A 21,196-nucleotide genomic window follows, 5' to 3' on the forward strand; every position below is an offset into this window, starting at 1 on the left:
CATTTGTTTTTTTGCTAAATTATCAGATGATGGATTCTGTATCCCGATGCAAGGTCTCATCCTCTCCTTGCCTGATCTTCCTGTCCATCTTCAACCATTAGGCAGTCAATGTGAGATAATACCATTGATCAAGATTTATCATCTCGAAGGGAAAGCTTTGGATGTCAACCCCAATTTACATGCACATTTTTCCTTGCTCTTTCCATCTTGTAATACGCAAAGGGAACCCTGAGGCCACAAACAACAGTGAAAAAAGCTCTATAGAAATTCTGTTAGGACTTTTCGCTCAACAATGGCATCCATGGAAACAAATCAGCCAATGAAAATACATATAAATTGATTAAACCTGTCGCAAAATTCGAAATGTCGACCCCCACTGACTCATAATGTTCCTGTTTGTGTACCGGCACACTAACAAATAATTAGCAGCCAGAAACCAGGAACACGACAGACATAATTGAGTTTATTCCACACAATTGATTTGATGATTAATTTGCATTGTCCATTTAATTGGATCATCTGTGAAAACGGCGGAAGGAAGGAGATGATGTTTTTGGTCTACCGGTTACTCCCGGCCTTTTGTAGAACATGTCAAAGGTTAAACTAAACAGGCCGCTAGTCATGGGTCATGGGGTCATGAGGAACAACATAGCTGTGGGGGCAGAGAGAATGTAAGAACAATTGTCCAGGGCTTATGAAGCCACAGTGGTAAAAACAAATGGACATGAGTGAACGCGCATTTGTTACAAAGACATTTACAAACGCAGCAGATGTTGAGCCTGTGAGCACCAGGCGAAACGTAAACAACGCTGGTCTGGGTTTTCAAAGCCTGTCTGAAATGATTGCTGTTTTATCAATTTACTGTGCAAAGATGAGAGATGACCCACGGAAAACAGTTCATTGTAAATATTTGTTCCAGCAGTTCGTATTGAAATAGTTCGCAGTTTGTAATGAATGAAATAGTTCCCCCTTTTGTTTGTGAAGCATGATTGGATTGACAATTTTTGGATTAGATTTATGTTGATGTTTTTGGGGAAGAATTACGTGCGCAGTTCTGGTAAGAAATCAATCTCAACCTTATTGACATGGCTGACATGAACTGTAATAGAAGACAAAAATATTATATTAAATAGTAGGGATGACGCGGGCGGGCTATATTCGGGCAAATGTAAAATCATCAAATTAAAACAAAAATAGCTGTGTGTATCATCACCCAACTGTGTTTGTGAGGGTAAGTGGAGGTAACTTGAGTTTTTGCTCTTGAGATGGTGCGCAAAAATATACTACTAACACAGGGTTTGAACTCATGTTTTTTTTTGTTTGTTTTCTTATTGACAATCAAAAACTAAACAGTGGCTTTAGTCATTTGTAATCATTGACCTTCCGCCAGTAGAGGTCTGTGTGTTTGTACCCTGGGCATTCAGTGATGTCCTATAGTGGCTCGGTGACCACGGGCACCAGTCTTGTCCTCGCCTGCCAAGCCTTCTCCAGCTCCTCTTCGAGCCCTTGGTATATCTCTAGTTTCTGGTGCTCCTTCATACGGATGTTCCCATCGCTTGGTATTGCGATGTCAACCACAACGGCCCCCTTTGTTGTTTGTCTACCACAAAAAATGGCTCTGCTTTTGAGGTCACAAGCATCCGTCCATCCTTCCATCCAACCAATGATAAAACACACAAATATGTTACAAAGTCTAAAAATTGTAACAAAAAAAAAATACGAGGATTAATCATGAAGGCTCATTATTGCAGTCATTTTGACAGTAGGCGAATTTAGCAAATATAGACATTTATGGTCTGTGTGGTCCTCATTATGACAAAGGCATATAGAAGGCTTTCTATTTTTTTGCCGCTCCAGACAGATTTGTTTATTGTTTTTTTATTTAAGTTATGGCTCTTTAAATTTTGGGTTGCCGACCCCTGACCTAGCTGAAAAAAGAAAAATGTCTTCTGAATCAAACAGAGTAACCCAGTTGCCATCAAATCAATGCCATAAGAAAGAAATGACCTGGATAAATGAGAATGTCCACAAACTTGTTCTGTTGTACTGATGGCAACAGGTGGATACACAGCTTTTTTTTTTTCCCATATGGCAACTCATGGAAGAACATTCATTAGTTTGGTTCGTTAGTCTATGTTGAGAAATGAACAAAGACCAATAAAAAAATAATCAACAAGAAAATAACATCATCCTTCTCCAAAACCGTCTCAAATGTGTTGGAAAGGATGTCATATTGCTCCATAGTTGTGCATTCTTGAGTGCACGAGGGTGTGTGCTCCTGGAAGGCCTGTCACAACTAGTTCCAAGCCACACCAGCAGAGCCTAGAGCAAGCTCCAATCATATGACTCATGGCCGGACCCGCAAATTTCAAAAGGTGTGGTTCAGATTCGACGCCCCGACTTTTTGGTTGACTTGGCTTCATTGCGATCGCAAGTGAGATGAATCCACTCATTTGTCGGGTACATGTCGCCAAACAATTATTCACACCAGTTGGACAATTAAGAGTCTTCAATGAACGTAATAATTTCACTAGTGCCTGTTAAAACCTTTCGTTAAGACTGTGTTTCAGTAGTGTGTCTGAGTGCGTTATTAGCATATATAAATGTAAAAAAAAAAACAGTAGTGTGTAAAGAGTGTAGCAGTAGTGTATATGCGAGTCTTTCGGTAATGTGTGAGTGTTTCAGTAGTGTTTTGGAGTCTTTAAATTGCATGGATAAAAGCATACGGTCCATAGTAAATGAAAGTGTTTAGCATTATGTCTGAAAGTCCTGAATTACTTGATAATGGTGTGTATTCTGTAAGTGTCTGTGTTTCAGTAGTTTGTACGAGTGTCTCAGTGAGTATGAGAGCAATTTAGCAGTGAATGTGAGTATTTCAATCAAGGGTATTGGATTGTTTGGCATTATGTCAGAGTGTTTCAATAGTGTTAGAGAGAGAGTTTGGCAGTTTGTTGTGAGTACTTTACTAGTGTTTGTTACAGTTTTTGTATTGTGCGGAAGAGTTTCAGTAGTGAATATGACAGTGATTCAGTAGTGTGTGTGAACGTGTTTCAGTTGTGTGTATGAGAGTATTTCAGGTCTAGATGAGAAGTAGATGATAGTGCTACAACAGTGTGTGAGAGTGACCTGTAATGTTTCTAGAAGCATTTCATTAGTGTGCATGAAAGAATTTCAGTAATGTGAGACAGTTTTTCAGTACTGTGTAATCTTTCAGCTAGTGAATAGGACAGTATTTCAGGAGTGAATGTCGGAGCATCTTAGTTGTGCGCTTCAGATTTTCAGTAGTATGTTTCAGCAAAGACAAAATAAGTAGTGGGTGAGAGCAAAAAAAAAAAAAAAAAAAAACATTAGCATGTTTGCGGTTATTTCATTTTTTCCTGTCGAGTGCATAAGAGTGTTTCGGGCGTGTTTATGACACTTTCATCAGTGAACTTCTTAGTTGTGTGAATGTGAGAGGTAAGCCTGAACTACATCCCTGGCAGCCCCTCTTACACATGCATTCATACATCTCTGTGGACTCAAGAACATTCCGGAAACAGGAAGATGTTAACCAGGTTTAACATGAGAGAGCAAAGGGAGGAACAAAGAGGAGGGAGTTTTCCATCCTGGCCTCATGAAAGGAAATATTTACACTTTAATGTATACAATCTGGACTGTACAGACTATCGTAATCTGATTGGACTACGTTCCGAGAGTCTCCACATAAGTACAGGGAGGTAATCTACAAATGTGAAATTGCAAGTTGAGGAAATGACGCTAATTGTGAGAGAGGCTGCGCATTTTACTCGTTGTGGGCAGCCAAAAGCACACCTTTCCAGTAATGATGCTGTTAATAGTTATCAATAGGATATACCGCATCTGTGAGGTGGAAGGATTAGCTCAGAAAAGGAGAATTGCTCACTGACAGTGATTGAGAGATTTGAGAACACTATTTATGAGAAATCAGTCTTTTGTATATATAGGAAGTGTCTGAAGAAATACAAAACTGGGGAAGTGGGCAAAAATAAACTTAAACAACCTTATTTTTGTCATTTAAACAAGGGTTGTCCAGACCGATATCGATATCTCAAATATAAGCACTCATATATACAGTCCATCCCAGAATCCAATCCTGTTCTTATACAGCAGTGCCTGGAGTTAGCTCACAGATTTTAACTTTGAATATTGCATTTTCCTATTCCCAATACTGCTAATTATTGTTCATTATTAGAATAGTCACACTTGATCAAGTCTCTTGTAACATTTGGTATTAAAAAAATCAATAAACACATGCATCATTCTTGCAGATATTGTTTTGGATCAATATTGGTATCAGACACTAAGTTGCAAAATTGGTATTATATCCAAAGTGAAAAAAGTTGGAGCAGCATACCTAATGCAAACCCGTAACTCTAATGTTGAATGTCTCTTGTTAGCTGGCATGAGTGTTACACAACATTACACAGAAAGAAGTACAAATAAAACAATACCATTTCAAATTTGAATACAATCAAATATAATTCTTGACTATTTATCTATGCATTAAGTCTGTTTAAATCATTAAATCCAGCATAACCTTTTTTTCACCTTTCCTGTGCAGTAGACTTTTTTTATGTACGGTGTTACTTGGTGCAATACCTTTAGCTTTAATCTAGAATTGTTTTCAGCATTTCTTTAAACACAATTTTTAAATAAACAATTAGGCTCACTAAATCTTGATTAAATCATCAAGTCCAATTCCCACCCTGCATTTCTGAGTTTTTAGTGACTATTTGTTTGAGCAACACAAACAACAACCACATTTGACTAACCATGGACAGTACATAACCCACGAAGATGGCCCTCTTTTCCTTAATAAGGAAGTTAAGGTCTGGCCAAAAAAAAAAAAAAGTGCTGTTTGATTCCAGGAAACCCATGTGATATCGTCGCCATGGGATTTGACTGCTACGCATATGCTAGGGTTTAAGTCCCAATTGCGCACAAATGCCATTGTGTAATTAGTATTAGCACACAACTGCATGGTGAGTGCTTCTCTGCATGGAGATCAAATGGCTTCATGAGAGTTGTCTCGGTGACTAAGGACGGTAATGGTTCTGCTAATTATGATGATATATTATTCAACATGCAACATCTACGTATATACCGCAGCAATGCCCCTATTGCGCAATGTCGTCACCACGTATGAGCGGATTAAGTGATAATATTTGTATGTATTCATTATGGTTGGATGAGTGGGTTTGTGTAGCAGAAGGGCACAAATCAAATTCTGCTCAGGGCCACATAAATGTTTGGGCCCGCATGGGGAAGTATCCAATCAAATCATAAATGATATGCTTTTGTCGTCTGGTTTATTGTATATTCGTGACCATGTAAAACCTAATGTAGGGTGTCCCGTCTCGTGCTTCGGGAGTCTCCAAAGAGCAACAGGAATGCTGACCTCCGCTCTTCCTCTTTCTGGCGCTCCTCCATTCTGCTATTTACCCCCCAACCCCACTCCCACACTTTTTTTTAACTCGCATTCAATAAAACCTTCTCAACCATGCTGCACAAGCATCCTATTTTTTTTTCTAGAAAACTTACTTTGCATAGGGGAAATCGTAGTCAGACTGTCAAAACAATACTTTTTTAACAGGAAATTCCAACAGCAAAGTTAGTGTGGATGGATACAACTCTCTTCTCAGAAGGTGGCTTTTTTCTTTTATTATTGAGCCTTTTTTAAGCACTGAAAGCATTAAGCGGCAGCAGCTGTACACAAGGTGATCTTGGTAATTGAATGGGGCTAACCAGTGGCGGTCCGTGCAGTTCACACTTAGGTCTTCAGTGATGTCCTACTTACTCCGACTCAAATAATTACCCTTCATAATACCATCATTTATGACACCACGGCAGGAGAAATCATATACAGAACAACACAGGTTATGTTAGGCCAGCAGAGAAGGCCTTGGGTCCACCATTGGGTCGAACATACCTGAGGCAATGTGTGTTTTCTTCTAATTTCAGGCTCAAGACAAGTCCCTCTGGGATCACTACAGAAGTCTAAGGGCAGCGATGGCCCACTCCACAATAAGAAACATACCATAACATGACCGCATCAGATCTGGCAGTGTTAAGAAAAACTGAGCATGGAGGTGGAATTTTTGATACAGTTCGCATTACCATAAATTGTGCAAGTGTTCCTAATGAAGTGGCCGGGGAGTGTTCTCCTCTCACTGAACTTGAGCATCAACCAGTGAGCTGAACTCTGACATCATTAAGGAGAAATCTCATTTAGGACTGCTTAACTTCAAATCTGTCAAAAATAATAAAATCAGCATGGTGAGTAACTTTGAAATGGCGTAACTGTGAATACAAGCAGCATGAAGGAATGAATCCAATAGTTGTTTACACAAATTAGACTACATATTTACTATAGACAGAAAAAAAAAACAGTACCGTGCTAAAAATGGGATAGAAAAAACAGTGCAGTGCAAAAAATGGGATACAATTTTAAAGTGATTCATTTGGTGACATTCTAACAAATATTTCCATATTTTTGTATTCATGTACCATATTTGTACACCAATGTTTTTTCTTTTTTTTTTTTTTCTATACCTCAAACTACACTCCTGGATGCACTTTTACAAAGTCACTGAAGGAATGTGATGCTTTTGCAATTACAGAAGGGTTTGTAGTAGGAAATAGTAGTCAGAGTAATTTCCAACATAGGCCAAGTTAAAATAAGGATCTGGAAATTTGGGTGATTTAGTTAAAGATTACAAGCCAAGTCGCCCACATTGTGTACAATTTACAGTTTAAAAAAAAAAACAGTATAACTTTCAAAGTCATTCCTGTTGATTAAAATCTAGTCATCATTTGTGTTCTTTAATGCTTTTCCCAGTGTTTCTCAAAGTTTCTCTCTCTAAAAATCACTAAATTAAATGTTTAAAATGTGCAAAATGTTACAGCGTCTTAAAAAATAGTTCAGTTGTGTTTAACTTTTAGATACAATACATTAATGTACAGTCATTGCAGATATGACTGGGTACTGGAGGTGGGACTTTGGGCTCTTCAAAGGGAGCCCAACCGTTCACTAAAAAGAGCCGTTCAAAAGACTGGCTCTTAAATGTTTTTAGTTCGCTGGTGCCGTCCAAGTACTGGGCATTGAGCAGGAATCAACCCGAGTCCAATTTTGTGACAGCTCAGTGTGTCACTACGCATTCCAATGACCCTTGATACTATTCAAGAAAAATCTATGAATCTTTAGTCATAACTCTGAGTGATGAGGCATGTGGTAGGAGGAATCTGTTGTTGAGTCCCCCATATTCAACTTTGGCTCTTCCGCCTCCACTTGTTGATCCTCTTCTGTAGGAACACGTTGCTTAGCAAAGCCAGGCTCCTCCTCATCCATGACTTTCAGAAAATCATAGAACTCGACAGAGGGGGGCCACTCGCCTTTCCCTAACATCCCTGCAGGCAGAGAACCATGAATCAATAAAATGCGAATTATAAGATAACTGTTCTGATGGCGCATTTCAATAACTATGATGGTAGCCGTGGTAAAGTAATGTAGAGCAATTGAAAAATGCCATCGAACAACATCCACACAAATTTCCACGTAATATGAAGCTGGGTAATACAGCAAGGAGCACAATACAAGGAATGCGTTGCCACACATTATGTTAATTATGCTATAAACAACAACACATTATCCCACATTGCACTTTGGTAGCGAGTCCACACTCGCAGCAGGCACGAATGAAGTTTCACTTTAATGAGTCTGAAAAACATTCCGAGCCATTACAAGAGAGCAAGACGCTAAGTGAGGACAGCTTTTTATAATTCTATTATGCTTCAAACTATAATAACAGAGATGCTGACTCACTGCAAAATTCCATCTAGTATAATTCTGATCATGGCTCTGTTGTGAGACGGTACACATTAGGAGTAAGATGTTTTTCGGCTAATGCTTTTCTATATGGAACTTTCTATATCCCATATTTGGTATTTGCAACCATGGCAGAAAAAATGTAGTTATTTTAACAGTATTTTAAAATATAAGATACATAATTATGTATTTCTATATACAGTAAAACTTCCCGACAACAAAACCTGCATGTGCAAAAGTACCCTCCTTCCCCGTTTGAAAAAAAAAAAATACATGCATTGAAGCCTTTCCTTCTTTCGTACGTCCCCATAAAATGAAAATTGACCTTTTCAGACGAATCATAAAGATGTTTGTACCGGCGAACGTCCAACAGCAATAGATCATCCTCCATGTTTTCCGCTCGTAAAGAAATATTGAAAGATACGTGTTGTGGAAAATCTGGCCCGTGTGGTTGACGCGTGGTGCCGCACGAAGCTCGAGGACGCGTCAAGATTAAACCAAGCTTAACACTTGAAGACAGGATCAAAGTAATGAATTTCTTTTTAACTTCAGTCAGATTGTAGCTTGCAGAACACGGTTTATTTATTTATTTTTTGATGTTTTTTTATGTTTACATCCGAGACATAGGTTTGCCCAAGTGAAAAGTCTTCTATTATATGTTTCATGTTTTTTTTTTCTGCACAGCATGGCTCTGTGAATCTAATAAACATAAAAAAGAATGTTCTATAACATTTTTGGACAAACAGATATGAGTTCTGTACTCAATTTTTGAGTAGTCACCAATTCGATACCAAGTCCTAATACCACTAGTACTTTTGATGCATAAAGTTTACTGAAAAAACAAAGACCAATAATTTTGAAGAGATCTTTCTAAGATTGTGTCTAGTTGTCTGCTGTTGTGACCATTTTGTCCCAGCAAGACAGCAAACTTAATTGCATATCACCTTTACAAATGACACATCATTGGAAAGGCCAGGATTTTCTGCATTTAGCATACTATTACAAACTATATAAACTATCAAGCTTATTAAAGTAACAAAGAGTAAAAATATATACTGTAGACCAAACGTAAATGTGGACACAAATGAATGGGCTGCGTCCAAGGAGGCAAGTCTAATATATCAATTTTCCTTAAAGACGTAGGGTGGAATGTTTAGAGTTGCTGTTTACTGGTGTCACGTGAATGCAGCACGCACACTACCTTGTCACAGAGCGACCATACTGTGGAAGCACGCGCACAGCAAACGAGAGAGTGAGCGAATACAAATACAATTTGCCATTGGTTTTAGTGCATAATAGCATGGAACCTACAAAGCTTGGGCAAATATAAATGCACTGTATATAGCGATGACCAGACCTACGAATATATATTAAAATATATGTTGGTTGCATGGACAGCATTTATTTACACCTTACTGAAATTTATAGTGGCTTTTCAAAATTAATAACTGTCTAAATATTATATATTGTCATATTGTCTGGTACAGGGACTTAAAATATATAAAAAAAATAATATATATCTTGTAATACAGACGACAATTATAATATATTACTACAAATTCAGGCCATGAATAAACTTTTAATCCCGTTTGAAAGCACCTATCTTCTAACGTCAAGTTATTTCAAACACCGTTTCAACAAGTATATGTATGTGTCGAGCATTATTTTCTGTGAACTATTTTTCTATACTTATTATAAGCCTAAGAGGAAAACATAATCACAAATATGGAATCATTTACTGTGTGTTAAAGGCTACAAATAATCGGAATTCAGCATCTATTCATTAAAGTTTACTGCTACCTCTACCTTTTACTACACATCTGCAATGTAGAATTGCTTGTGCTAGATCACTGGTTCTCAATTTTTTTCAATGACGTACTCCTTGTGAAATATCATATTCAGCTAAGCACCCTCGAACCAGTGTGATCATTTTCCATGGGAAATAACAATGTTTAAAATAGTGCAGGGCCATCCGTGTCTGCAAGGTACATTTTATTCAACAACTCCAGAGAGGAGATTGTGTAATTTCATGTTTTATTTCTGGGTTACCTGCTAGAAAATTGCAATATTAATGTGCAACCATAAATAACAGAAATAGGGCATATAAAGTTTCGGAAAGAGTCGCTATACCACAATTTTGCAAGAAGTTGCTTCATGTTCCAATTAATTTGCGCATAATTTGAAAATAAATTGAACGCTCCTGTCACAACATTAGAACACATTACATCAGATTTGCTAATAGCTGCAGAGGCCCAAGGAATATCTTACGTACCCCTAGGAAATTCTCCTCAGGGTAGACATATGTCAAGTTTAGAATAAGTGTGTACAGATTTTGGGATCCTTACCAGCAGGAGACTCTTTGGCTTCCTCTACTCTTTGCAGCCACTGCAAGACCGACTGGGCTGTGATGGGTGTGTTGGGTGGGTACTCGTAAACTTCAAGTCTGGAGGGCAAGTGGGTGAGAACAAGTGCAGGAAGTGGCGGCATAGAACCCAGAAAAGAGCCCAGGACTGACATGCCAGCTGGAGTATGACCACTGCAATAGAAAACCCAAAAAGACTTGTTGGATCAAAAGCGCGCACACACACACACACACACACACACACACACAAAGGCTGTTTTGCTTGCCTTGCTTTTTTTTACTTTCCTTACTGGGAATTTTCACTGTCACTACTTTCAATTGCCGCCACATCAAAGTGTTTGGTAGGACTTGGCATTCTAAAAAGTATTCTGTGTTTAAAGAATCTGCACAATATATGAATTCATCTTGTTAAAGTGAATTACATGTACTGCCAAAAATTGTTGTAAAACCTATGAGTACTTATTTACACGGAGTATCTCCATTCCCTATCAAATGTCCTTCAAACATGGCAACCTTGGAAAAGGAATGTTGTGTTTAATCAGGCGATTGGAAGTTTATTTTCTCTGAGCCAGGTCTAACTGCCACATGCAGGTCAAAAACAGGAGGCTGTCCACTACAGTGGGCACATTAAAAGGCTGGGGCTCAGGAGTGTCTAATAATGTAATGTATAAAATAAAGAGCGCATACAGATGAATCCAGCAGGTCAAGTATTGCTCCATCCTTTCGCCTCCCAATTCCAGCACCCGCTTCATCTCCTCCAGCAGCATCTTATTCTGCTTCAGCCCAATCTCGTCCTCCTCTTCTCCAACAAACAGCAGGAGAAGAGCTTTCCCAAGGCTGAGGAAGGATGGCAGGTTTTCCACTGTCAGTTCAGGCTGAAAATTGGAAAAACAAATATTCCATTTAATTATTCATGTTATTATAACTTGTTTCCGACATATGGTGTTTATATCTGTGGCTTCGACCTCATGCTGGACCTAACTCACTTCTAGAAAGGTGTAAAGTTTCACACTTCTCTTGTCCGGTTAATGTAGTGAGGAATAAAATGTCACCATCTGACTAGTGCTGTATTATCCATGTAATGGAAACCGGTCCTGGCAAGGCAAAAGACCAGCCAAATGTCGCTTCATCAGAGTCGACACAAGCTTATACCTAACGCCATGAAAAGGGCTACAATAGCAGCAATATTCTGACTTGGTTGGTTTCTGCTCAGCTGTTATTCATAAAAAAACAAGAACAAAGAGTTTAAAATAAAAATTACCAAAGGATGCAACAGTGCCGCTTCAACGTGGGAGACCAAGTGATTTACGGAAGAAAACAGCGATAGCACAGAGGGCCGGGAGTGTCTTTTCCAAGATGGAAACACTAAGACTGCAGGAAGGCTGACAGAGAGTTCGGCAGCCCTATAAACCACAGATGGCACACACACACGCACACACACGTACATACACACACAATAATACAGTATATACAACATGTTACAAAGTTGATTACATTTCATTTTTAGATACAGTCTGATATGACTCAAGAATATAAAGTGATGCCTGTATAACTGTGTAAATTGACTTTTTCCTCAAAATACCTCAACACACAGGGATAATGTCGAAACTTCTGGCAAAAAAAAGAGAAGAAGTCTCAGTTGTGTTCAATTAGCCATTTCCCTTTGCACGGTCATTTGACTGGTTAGAGTTAAAAGGTCTCACAGGTCCAGAAGCCTCAGTTTGTTAGTGTTCAGGCAATATACTAAAGAGTGCATCAAATAGGGCTGCATTTCTGTTATCCCACAAAAAAAAAGCCTCTTCTAAACAGGATGAACAAGAAAACCTGCTAAGACAATCACACTAAGGACATGGATTATGGCATTCATTTTCTGTGGTCTGATGAGACCAAGACAACTTTAGTTCAGATAGTGTCAATCACTGGAAACCAGATGATGTTAGTCCTTAGAAAAATGATTCACAATAATTTGTTCTGGATGGCCCCACTGTACACAGCATCTTCATTCATACCGGGTCTGTGGAATAAAAATTGAGCAGCAGAATTCACATGATTATTTTCATCACAGGGAACAGCCATTTTGTCAATTGCTGTCAAAGGAAAATGACAGTACAGTTGCTCAGCGCTCACATAACCAATCACGGCTCAGCTTGCGAACGTTACATGTCCGAATTCAGAAAACTGGTGAGCCGTGATTGGTCATCACCTGAGATCTGAAGCAACTGCAATATAATTTTCAGCTAGCAGCCAGTGATAAAATGGCCGCCTAGTGAGGAGGATAAAATCGGATGGATTTTGACGCTCAATTCATATTTCACAGACGCATTATGAATTAGGATAAAGTTTGGATTGACTTACCCTTTAAAGACTGGACTGGAAGAGAATAGGGTGATGGAATTGCGCAAGAACTACTTTTTAGAACAGCGCAGTGCGCATGAGTGGTGGCCATACTGATTTCGGATAAAAAGTCGAGCAGTACGGTGTACTTTAAACGTAAAATAACCTCAACAAACATATTTTACTTATTACAAAAAACTGTTGCTTCAGTGCCTGCCGGAGAAATAAGAAATGCCTACACTGGGTTCAAGCGTGTACCAGCAGGAATTTACACTGAAAAATGTTACCACCTTTATGTATTCTCTACATTTTGTTGTGGGGCAATGGACCAACAGTTAAAAATGCAACGTCTGTGCAGGAACATTTATTGTCTGCTTTCTCAACAAAATATTTACATGTAATATCCATTAAACAGTATGAGTTTAATATTTTTAAGTAGACAGGTCGTAATATAAGGTATTATTATTCACAGGGAAGAAGTGCTGGAATGGTAATGCAAAAGAAGTAAGCAAATATCCAAAGGAGAGCTGAAAAACGAGTGTGGGTACAAGTTACCGTTAGAATGATTACACTACCTCCGCGATAACAAGAAAGAGCCCTAAATTCCACACATATAACAACCCCAAAGTAGACATGAAGTGACAATATCTAAGATTTAAACCGTTTTTCATACAGCATGAATAAATTAAATTATACATTTCAAAAACTTGTAAATAAATGTGTTCTTAACAATAGTGTGTTTTAAATACAGTATAACCGTAGGTCTAGTTATCATTAAATGATATTACATGGCTACGGACAGGCGAGGAGGAGTGTGTATTGCTGCATTTACTGTAATGCCCCTAAAGCTCCTACCTGCCGTGTTTGTCGACTGAACCGAGGGGTGTATTCAATTTTGTAACCAGTGCATAAGCCAGGCCTTTGAGTTATTTTGAGCAAAGAGTAAATTCTTGTAAAACAAGCTGTACACTGCCTATTTTCATTGATCTAAAGTCTTCATGAAGATTTTCTTGGACATTTTTAGTTACAGAAGTGAACTTAAAAGAAAAAAAAAGCGATGGCATTTAATAGTTGGAGACAACCTTGAAAAGGAGGAACAAATCACAGCGCCTACCATTCCTGCGCCAGCACATCTGTCAGCAGGGCACTCAGCACCCTCCCTCTCAACAACTTTGCTGCTTCATTAAAAACTGGCACACCTGCCAACACATCCCGAGACACAACCGCTCAAGTTTCAATCATGCATGGCAAAGTGACTTTCAATTTTAATTTTCAAAAAAGGACTATATTATTTCCTGAGCTCACGTTCATCCCTACAGACTGCTCACAAAACGACTCTATTACCCGAATGAGTGTCCGTTCGAAACAGTCCGACTATTCTGTCAGGGATATAGGCTGCGAGCTCCGGATGAGGTGATCCATGAAGGAATGATGTCACTTCCTGCTGAGTAGATAGTACCTGGGGACAGACTGGACGGCTCCTGGATGAAGGACAATAAACATTAGACACATAAACAATGTTGCAGTCAAGTGATTAGAGCCTGTGAATATATATATATATATATATATATATATATATATATATATATATATATATATATATATATATATATATATATATACATTTTTTTTTTATTCTCAGCACTCAATAACCCAAATTGGCAAAACTACCGCATTTTCTCGGGACAGAATCCCTCAGAAACGTCATATCTTTTTTACACAATAAAATGAATAAAATCAAGATCGGCTTGTATCAATCCTATGGAGCAGAGCATGAGTGGACACTATCCCCGACGTCTGCATCAGGTTTTTCTCTCAAACCCCAAAAATTATTCCATCTACTTTTCTATTTATGTATGTTTACACACAGCTCAACTCATAAAGTGTTTCCTGTGTGTGTTTATTTGGGGAGGTGACTATATCTTTAATGGTCCTCATCACACACATACACATTTTGAGGAGTCGTCTTCTGTGTGGTGCATGACAACAGCTACAATGATGTCCAAGACAAACATTCCTTTGAGATATTGTTTTCCACTCCGCTTTCTACAGCCTATGTAAAGCTTCTGATAGCATTACAATATTTGCTTTATCTACGGATGGCATTGGCTGGGATGCAGTTTTTATGTTGATGATATTTTAGTTGGCCTTAGAACGCATGTGTCAAATTCAAGGCCCAGGAGCCAGGTCCAGCCTAGAGCGTAATATATTTTGCGGTTCACAACTAAAGCACTGCAGTATTTCTGCTTCATGGTTTTTGTTAGCTTTTTCGGGGGGAAGCTGGCCCAAAAATGTATTTTTGAAATTTACAACAATGAAATACTATGTGAAGAATCAAACAGTTTGTCAGGGCCCAACACTGACTTTGGCACTGGTATTACCAACTTTTTCCACACAGTATTTACTTGCACCCTTTTTCTGTGACTTTTTCCGGAGACTTGAGCCGTAACATACAATGAAAGCATAATTGACTAACTGTTGCTTAGGATAATTAATCAACATTTTTTTTTTTTTTTAATGGCAGTGTTTTGCTGTTGAGCTATGTGAAGTGATGGTAATAAAAGAGCAGCCACAAGGACCAATCAAGCTAGTCGCTATGCCACTAATGCTGTAAAGAACAACTTAAAAATAAAAGCCTCCTATATTATACGATATTGCTATGCTGCCCATGTATAATTTGGTGTATTTCTTTGGCAGCTGGCCTTTTCAGCACATCTTCTTTTTTTTTTGTTATCAGTACACATCTTATCAATAAATACATGCATGTTGTCACATCCATGCATGAAGTGTTCGCCCTATTGGTGCATCATAATTTCATGCTTAAATCGGATTAATTGTGCTAAAAGTTCCTGGTATGCCCACCTTGGCCACCAGAAGGCAGTAAATTTCAGTTTTGCAGGCAAAAGCGACCGCACTCCTACTATTACTACAGCAGTGAATGAAACTCAGTCAAACATTGTAATATTAGCTCTTTTTCATCGAGGATAAAGAATATGTGTGTGTTTCAGCCACGTTGAAACTATTTTTGTAGATCTTTCATCTTTTTTTTGTAAATATGGCATTAGGGCAGTGGTGTCCAAACCTTTTCCTGCACGAGAATTTTGATTTGTGTGCGTGTGTGCGTGTGTGTGTGTGTGCGTGTGCGTGTGTGTGTGCGTGTGCGTGTGTGCGTGTGTGTGTGTGTGTGTGTGTGTGTGTGTGTGTAAGGCAAAGCCTGTGACACCCCAAACCATATTTTCAGCATTCCCTTTCATTCAATATACGCATGAAATAAAGTAATCAGCATCTCACAGCAAAATGAAGCGAAGTAGTGGCTCACATCCCAACATTTCTCGATACTCCTGGATTGGTTCCTGAAGGCGAAAGAGCAAGACACTTGGAAAGATAGCGATTGGCTGGAAGGAGATTGGGCGAGAGCCGACTGGCTGAGCAGCGCAAAGGTCGGTCCATTCTCCACAATCCACTGTGCTCATGTGAACATCAACAATGCTAGCATCTACAACAGGTGGGGATAAAAAGAAGCTTCAATATGGGCAGATACATTACTGACATTTACGTATCAGAAAGTAAAAAAACCTCATACTGTCAGTTGCTGTGAGTGATTACCTGAAAGTCTCTCTGCCACTTGCATAAACGAGCTGAGAAAAGCAATTGATACAGCGTCCCCTGGTTGTGGTATTAGAAACTACAGTTAACAAAATGCCCATAACAGTGCTTTTAATTGTTATAACTTCCTGACATATCAAAGGGTTTAACTTAAGTTCTTTACAAGTTGGCCTTTTTAAGAATTAAATTTCACAATGCATTATTTTAGATTTACCATGAAAAGTGTTCATATTTATCGCTACTTTCGTCTTTTCTCAATCTTTTCAGGGCAATTTGACATTTTTTCACCTCTTTTAAGGTCTTAATAGAAAATAGGAGGTCAGGTTCCATCCTTCATTGGACTGCGAATCAGAAATCAAATGAGGGGAAAGAGTTCCTTTCATGACACTAACGTGAAGTCAACATGGTCAAGGACAACGCACCATGAAAGTGGGGATGGAGACCTACATTTGAGGTAGAAAAGCACCACTGTGAGGCCACTTTTAGCTACTGCATCCAGAAAGTCATCAGACGTTAGTTGGGTGACCGTGTCCAATTGCATCACGTGGCCTCGGTTTACATAGACAGATGCCACAATCTCGTCTTCCAGCTGCCCTGGAGGGCAAACATGAAAACAAGAATTACTCATTTATCTTTCTGTTGCTTATGTCCATTCATCACAATTTCTTAGGGTTACCAAAAGATGCATCATCCTCAATGTTACACTCTTCTTCCTCTTCTAACTCTTCATCTGTCATTTCATCTTCCTCATGCTGGAGGAAAAACTCCAAGAGATTATCCATGTTATCTAAAGTCAAATACTTGACTTCAGACCCCTACAAATATGATACAGGAAACAGGGTAAATAAAGAGGGCTGAAAATACAGTTGAGAGTTGATTTTGTTCAGTGACAATGCTCGTAACCTAAAAAAATAATATCCCACATGATCTTTTCCTACTGTAATCAATTGAAATGCCAATAATCTGCCAATAATAATCCCCCCCCCCCAAAAAAAAAATTCTTTCTGTGTTTCGCTTGACCGTAAACTTCATCTGGGAACGGCAACAAATATCTTGACACCTCTTTTTTTGAAGAATTGTTTAGTATCTGCCTAACTGCTGCTTGTTGAAAAGTGAGTTGAGTTCCTTGAGCACTTGTACCTCCAGTCTTTGCTCACATATGAAAGTACAAAAAAAAAAGCCAAACGACAGCTTGTATCTCAAAGACTTCATAAATGGTGTGATTGGTATCAAGGCACCATTTGCATAAAGAAATATTGCAAAACTCAAAATACCTGCAGCCTGTAAGCAGCGTTATATTCAACAGGAGTTTTCACTGCAGGGCTCTTTCTGTTAACATAGATACAATCCGTTCCAGTGGTACAGTTACTGGACAAAATGTACAAAACCACTGATCATTTACTTGCATCTTACCTATGCACAAGTGTCAGCAGGGCAATACCTCGAAGCCTCCAGGCAAGTGAGTTGGCCGTGTCCCGGTCCAGCTGCTCCGTTTCCTGATGTGAGAACAGAAACACCTGGGGAGTCTGTTGGTAGGGGAATTGTGGGCTCGGAACAACAGAGGGGTCTTCGTATACTTCTGACTGGTGACACAGAGGATGCAGTAGAAGTTAGAAAATGCACAAATAAAGACTTGTTCCTTTGCCATTTGTGGTTAAGAAAAATAACCTGGTTACCAACAGTGGAGCCTCCATGAGTTGCAGGAAGGTGTGCAGGCTGAGTGTGGACAATGGTTTCCTCATAGGTGTCAAAGGGCAGCGCTCAGAGAAGGAAGCCCTGCAGTGGAGGAACCACACTCGAGACAACGGGGAAGCTCTCTGAATACTAAAAGGAAAACAGTGAAGTGCCATATGTCATTTCAATAAAGTTATTTATTTTCAACCCCCCAAAAAATCCAGTTACATTTTTTCATTCACAATGAGATAGTAAGACAAAAGCAACATACCCTAAGCTCTTCAAGACAGGGCCTCCAGTTATAAGGATGAACTGGTATTTTGATCCATACACATAAGCTGTCTCCATTACAGATCTGTGCTCTAAAGTAATGCAGAGACAACAGGTTAGATACCAGCAGTCCACCGTGAGGATGCTGTATTGCGATATACAATGTAAAGTCAGTTGTGTGAATTACTACACTGGCATGTCTATTTGATCAAGAATGTCCATACCTTGCGTGCCAAGACTGCTAACATAACCCAGCACCATATCCTTCGTCCCTCTGACTGACTTCTCCATGACCGAAAGGTCGGCATCTGAATGCACGTATTTGACCTCATCACGTAAAATGGCACTGAAAGGCAAATGAAACATTACATTCACCTCACAGATCACACAATCTGAACCGTGGTGAGCTTGAATAAATATGACTGAAGCGATGTACACATAAAATGCATCTGCAGGATTTGAAAAATACCCGAAAGAATGTTAACTGTACAAGAAGTGCTCGGCATGCACCGATACCAATACCAGTGATGTTGTTTGTAAACATTTTTCAGATGCGTAACATCAATCAGTGGTAGAATGGTCGTCTCACAACTGAGAGATTGTGGGTTTGATCCCCGACCATTGTGACCATGCTGAAGTATCCTTGAACAAGACACTGAGCCCCTAGATGCTCTTGAGACAATGGGACTGCAGATGAAAACTAGCCTCCTGGCTAATTCCGGTGCCATTTCAGAAATGTTTATCAATGTACACCACCTTATTTAATAAAATAAATAACATACAAATTAGGTTCCTATATTTCAAGAACATGTAATTGAACCTTAAAATCACATCAATTGCAAGTCACTAAAAATGTTAGATTTGTGAAACATCCATCCGTCTATCCATCCATTTTCTATAGCCACTTATCCTCACTGTGAGGATTGCTGGTGCCTATTCCTGCTGTCTACAGGCAGTAGGCGGGGGACACCCTGAACTGGTTGCCAACCAACTGCAGGGCACACCGAGATAAACAACCATGCACATTCACAACCACACCTAATGGCAATTTGGAGCGTCCAATACACCTGCCATGTATGTTTTTGGGATGTGAGGGGAAGCCGGAGTGCCCGGAGAGAGTTGGGGAGAACAAGCAAACTCCACACAGGAAGGCCAAAGCGAGCTGGAATTGAACTCAGGTCCCTTAACTGTGAGGCGGACATGCTAACCACTGACCCACTGAGTGCCTGAAGTATGTGTTTTTATAGTCAATTCGTCTGTTTGACATGCAGAAAAACCTTTCCTCAAAATACCTGTTTTCCTGAGATCTTTTTCATTTGACAGCGAATGGCAAAATGGCCACGCCCTGAAATTGATGAAAATGTGTCTGTTTTTATGCTTAATTAATTTTCTACAGATGCAATATTAATCAGAATGCTATAAAATTAATGGGGGCTGACTTCCTCTTTAATATTTAGCCTGAGGGATTGTTGGCTTTACTTACAACAAGATTTCAGAGACAATAGAGTTGACATCAAACACAGTGTCCAGATCAAAACTCAAGAACTCCTTACCATCCCTTCAAAGAAAGAAAGATTGGAGTTAGGAACATCAAATGAAATAAATACAGTGATGTGTGCCTTACTGGAATACTATAGTAACTACTCATACTATCCTTACCCAACCTATTGCGTACTATACCTTAACTCCACATACCTGAAAAGAAAAGCCGTATGTTGCACCATTTCTTTTGTGCAGTATGAGCGAACCATCTCGTTTTTGCAGTTGATCTACAAAAACAAAGATAATTATTTGAGATCCCATTCTCATTATCAACCACAAACTAATAATCACATCCTTAGTACTTAAGTGTTGTGGCATATGTGTTACCTTGCCCACGAGTATTCCATAATCTTTTAGAACATATGCAGACTTTTTCAATTCCTCCAAGAAGAGAGAGATGGTTTGGGAGACTGACGGCAGAGGACAGCAAGAAACAATTCAATCTTGACACTCAGGTGCAAGCGAGCTGGTTAAGTGTGGAACTCCAGTACCTTGAGTCTCAAAATAAATGAAGACCGTCTTCCCAGAATTCATTTTGTCATAAAAGTCCGCAGCCGTGAATTCCACTAGTAGGTCTGACGTGTTGAACATATCTGTGCATCTGGATGCACTTGTGCTCAGCAGGAAAATAGTCACGAGCAGCCACATCATGGACAAGCGATTCTGAGTTGCTCTGCACACGGAAAACCAGAAGTGCAAATGCAATTAAGGCGAGAAAGCTTTAGGATTGTTACTTTGAAGGGGATCTCAACCTAAAAATGTACTTTCTTATAAGAATATGTTCATTGCACCGTGGCCAGTCTGAGCATGGCATTCTAATTAATGTTACATTTGTGAATTAATGAATCAAGGAGCAAAATCCACTTGTTTTTTCATCCGTCGGTAGATAATATCACAGCTTGCCCAGGGGGCCTCGGTTTTCTGAGTTTAGTCGTGTGTCAATCTGACCCTTGACAAAACCATGATCGAGAAAATGTAAATAGTAAAATACCGTTATATTTATACAGAGTAATGTTAAGCCATAGAATGTGCACTATGATCATTTACGTTATAGAAGAAACGAAGTTGGGATGAATAGCCTACCTGAGATCTGTGTCTTTTAAGGTGCACGAATAGCAAGAAAGAGTTAAGAATAAGCGTGTAAAGCCAAAACATTGGTATACCGACTATTTCATTCTTTGCGGTATAAAATTGATGACGTGTGAAAAACTTCCCTTGAGGTTCGAACACGAATTAGTGACATTTTATATTGTGTACTATCTCCCTTCTACTGGTTCCCTTGGGGTTGCCTTTTGATATTTTAAAATAAGCGACTCAGCCAAAGGTTTGAAAAGGCGTCACGAGAAATTAATGGGAAAATCTGGGTTTGAATACGCAATCATCGTTACTCGAAAAGCAAACGTCACATTTTGTTGTTTTCAATGCGTGTCACTAATATTAGTCGCCATGCACAATATAAACTTCCTTGTATAATTTTCAAAATAATGCTCATTCAGTGAGTATTTGCACGCATAAACTGTAAAAAGGCATAAAAAATATGTAGGGATGAAAGAATAAGCTGTTTT

At 39.1% G+C, this 21,196-nt stretch overlaps 1 protein-coding gene across 1 annotated transcript; it reads right to left on the reverse strand.

Annotated features, from left to right (window-relative positions):
• Positions 1 to 5,653: 5,653 nt before the first annotated feature.
• txndc16 (thioredoxin domain containing 16) lies at positions 5,654 to 21,048 on the reverse strand. The gene is made up of 20 exons (XM_088441655.1): positions 20,715 to 21,048; positions 20,123 to 20,304; positions 19,959 to 20,041; positions 19,785 to 19,858; positions 19,573 to 19,647; positions 18,314 to 18,435; positions 18,091 to 18,181; positions 17,822 to 17,969; positions 17,559 to 17,728; positions 17,420 to 17,474; positions 16,822 to 16,960; positions 16,593 to 16,739; positions 16,146 to 16,205; positions 15,831 to 16,035; positions 13,884 to 14,020; positions 13,654 to 13,738; positions 11,467 to 11,608; positions 10,893 to 11,080; positions 10,189 to 10,379; positions 5,654 to 7,425 (listed from the first exon to the last, which is right to left on the reverse strand). Exons 2-20 carry the CDS (start codon positions 20,280 to 20,282, stop codon positions 7,223 to 7,225), a joined length of 2,475 nt encoding a protein of 824 aa, XP_088297781.1. The 5' UTR covers positions 20,283 to 20,304; positions 20,715 to 21,048; the 3' UTR covers positions 5,654 to 7,222.
• Between the last annotated feature and the right edge of the window lie 148 nt (positions 21,049 to 21,196).

The sequence above is a fragment of the Hippichthys cyanospilos genome, chromosome 2 (assembly GCF_059441005.1).
Source record: "Hippichthys cyanospilos isolate Australia breed blue-spotted pipefish chromosome 2, RoL_Hcya_1.0, whole genome shotgun sequence".
In the NCBI taxonomy this organism is placed as follows: Eukaryota; Metazoa; Chordata; class Actinopteri; order Syngnathiformes; family Syngnathidae; genus Hippichthys; species Hippichthys cyanospilos.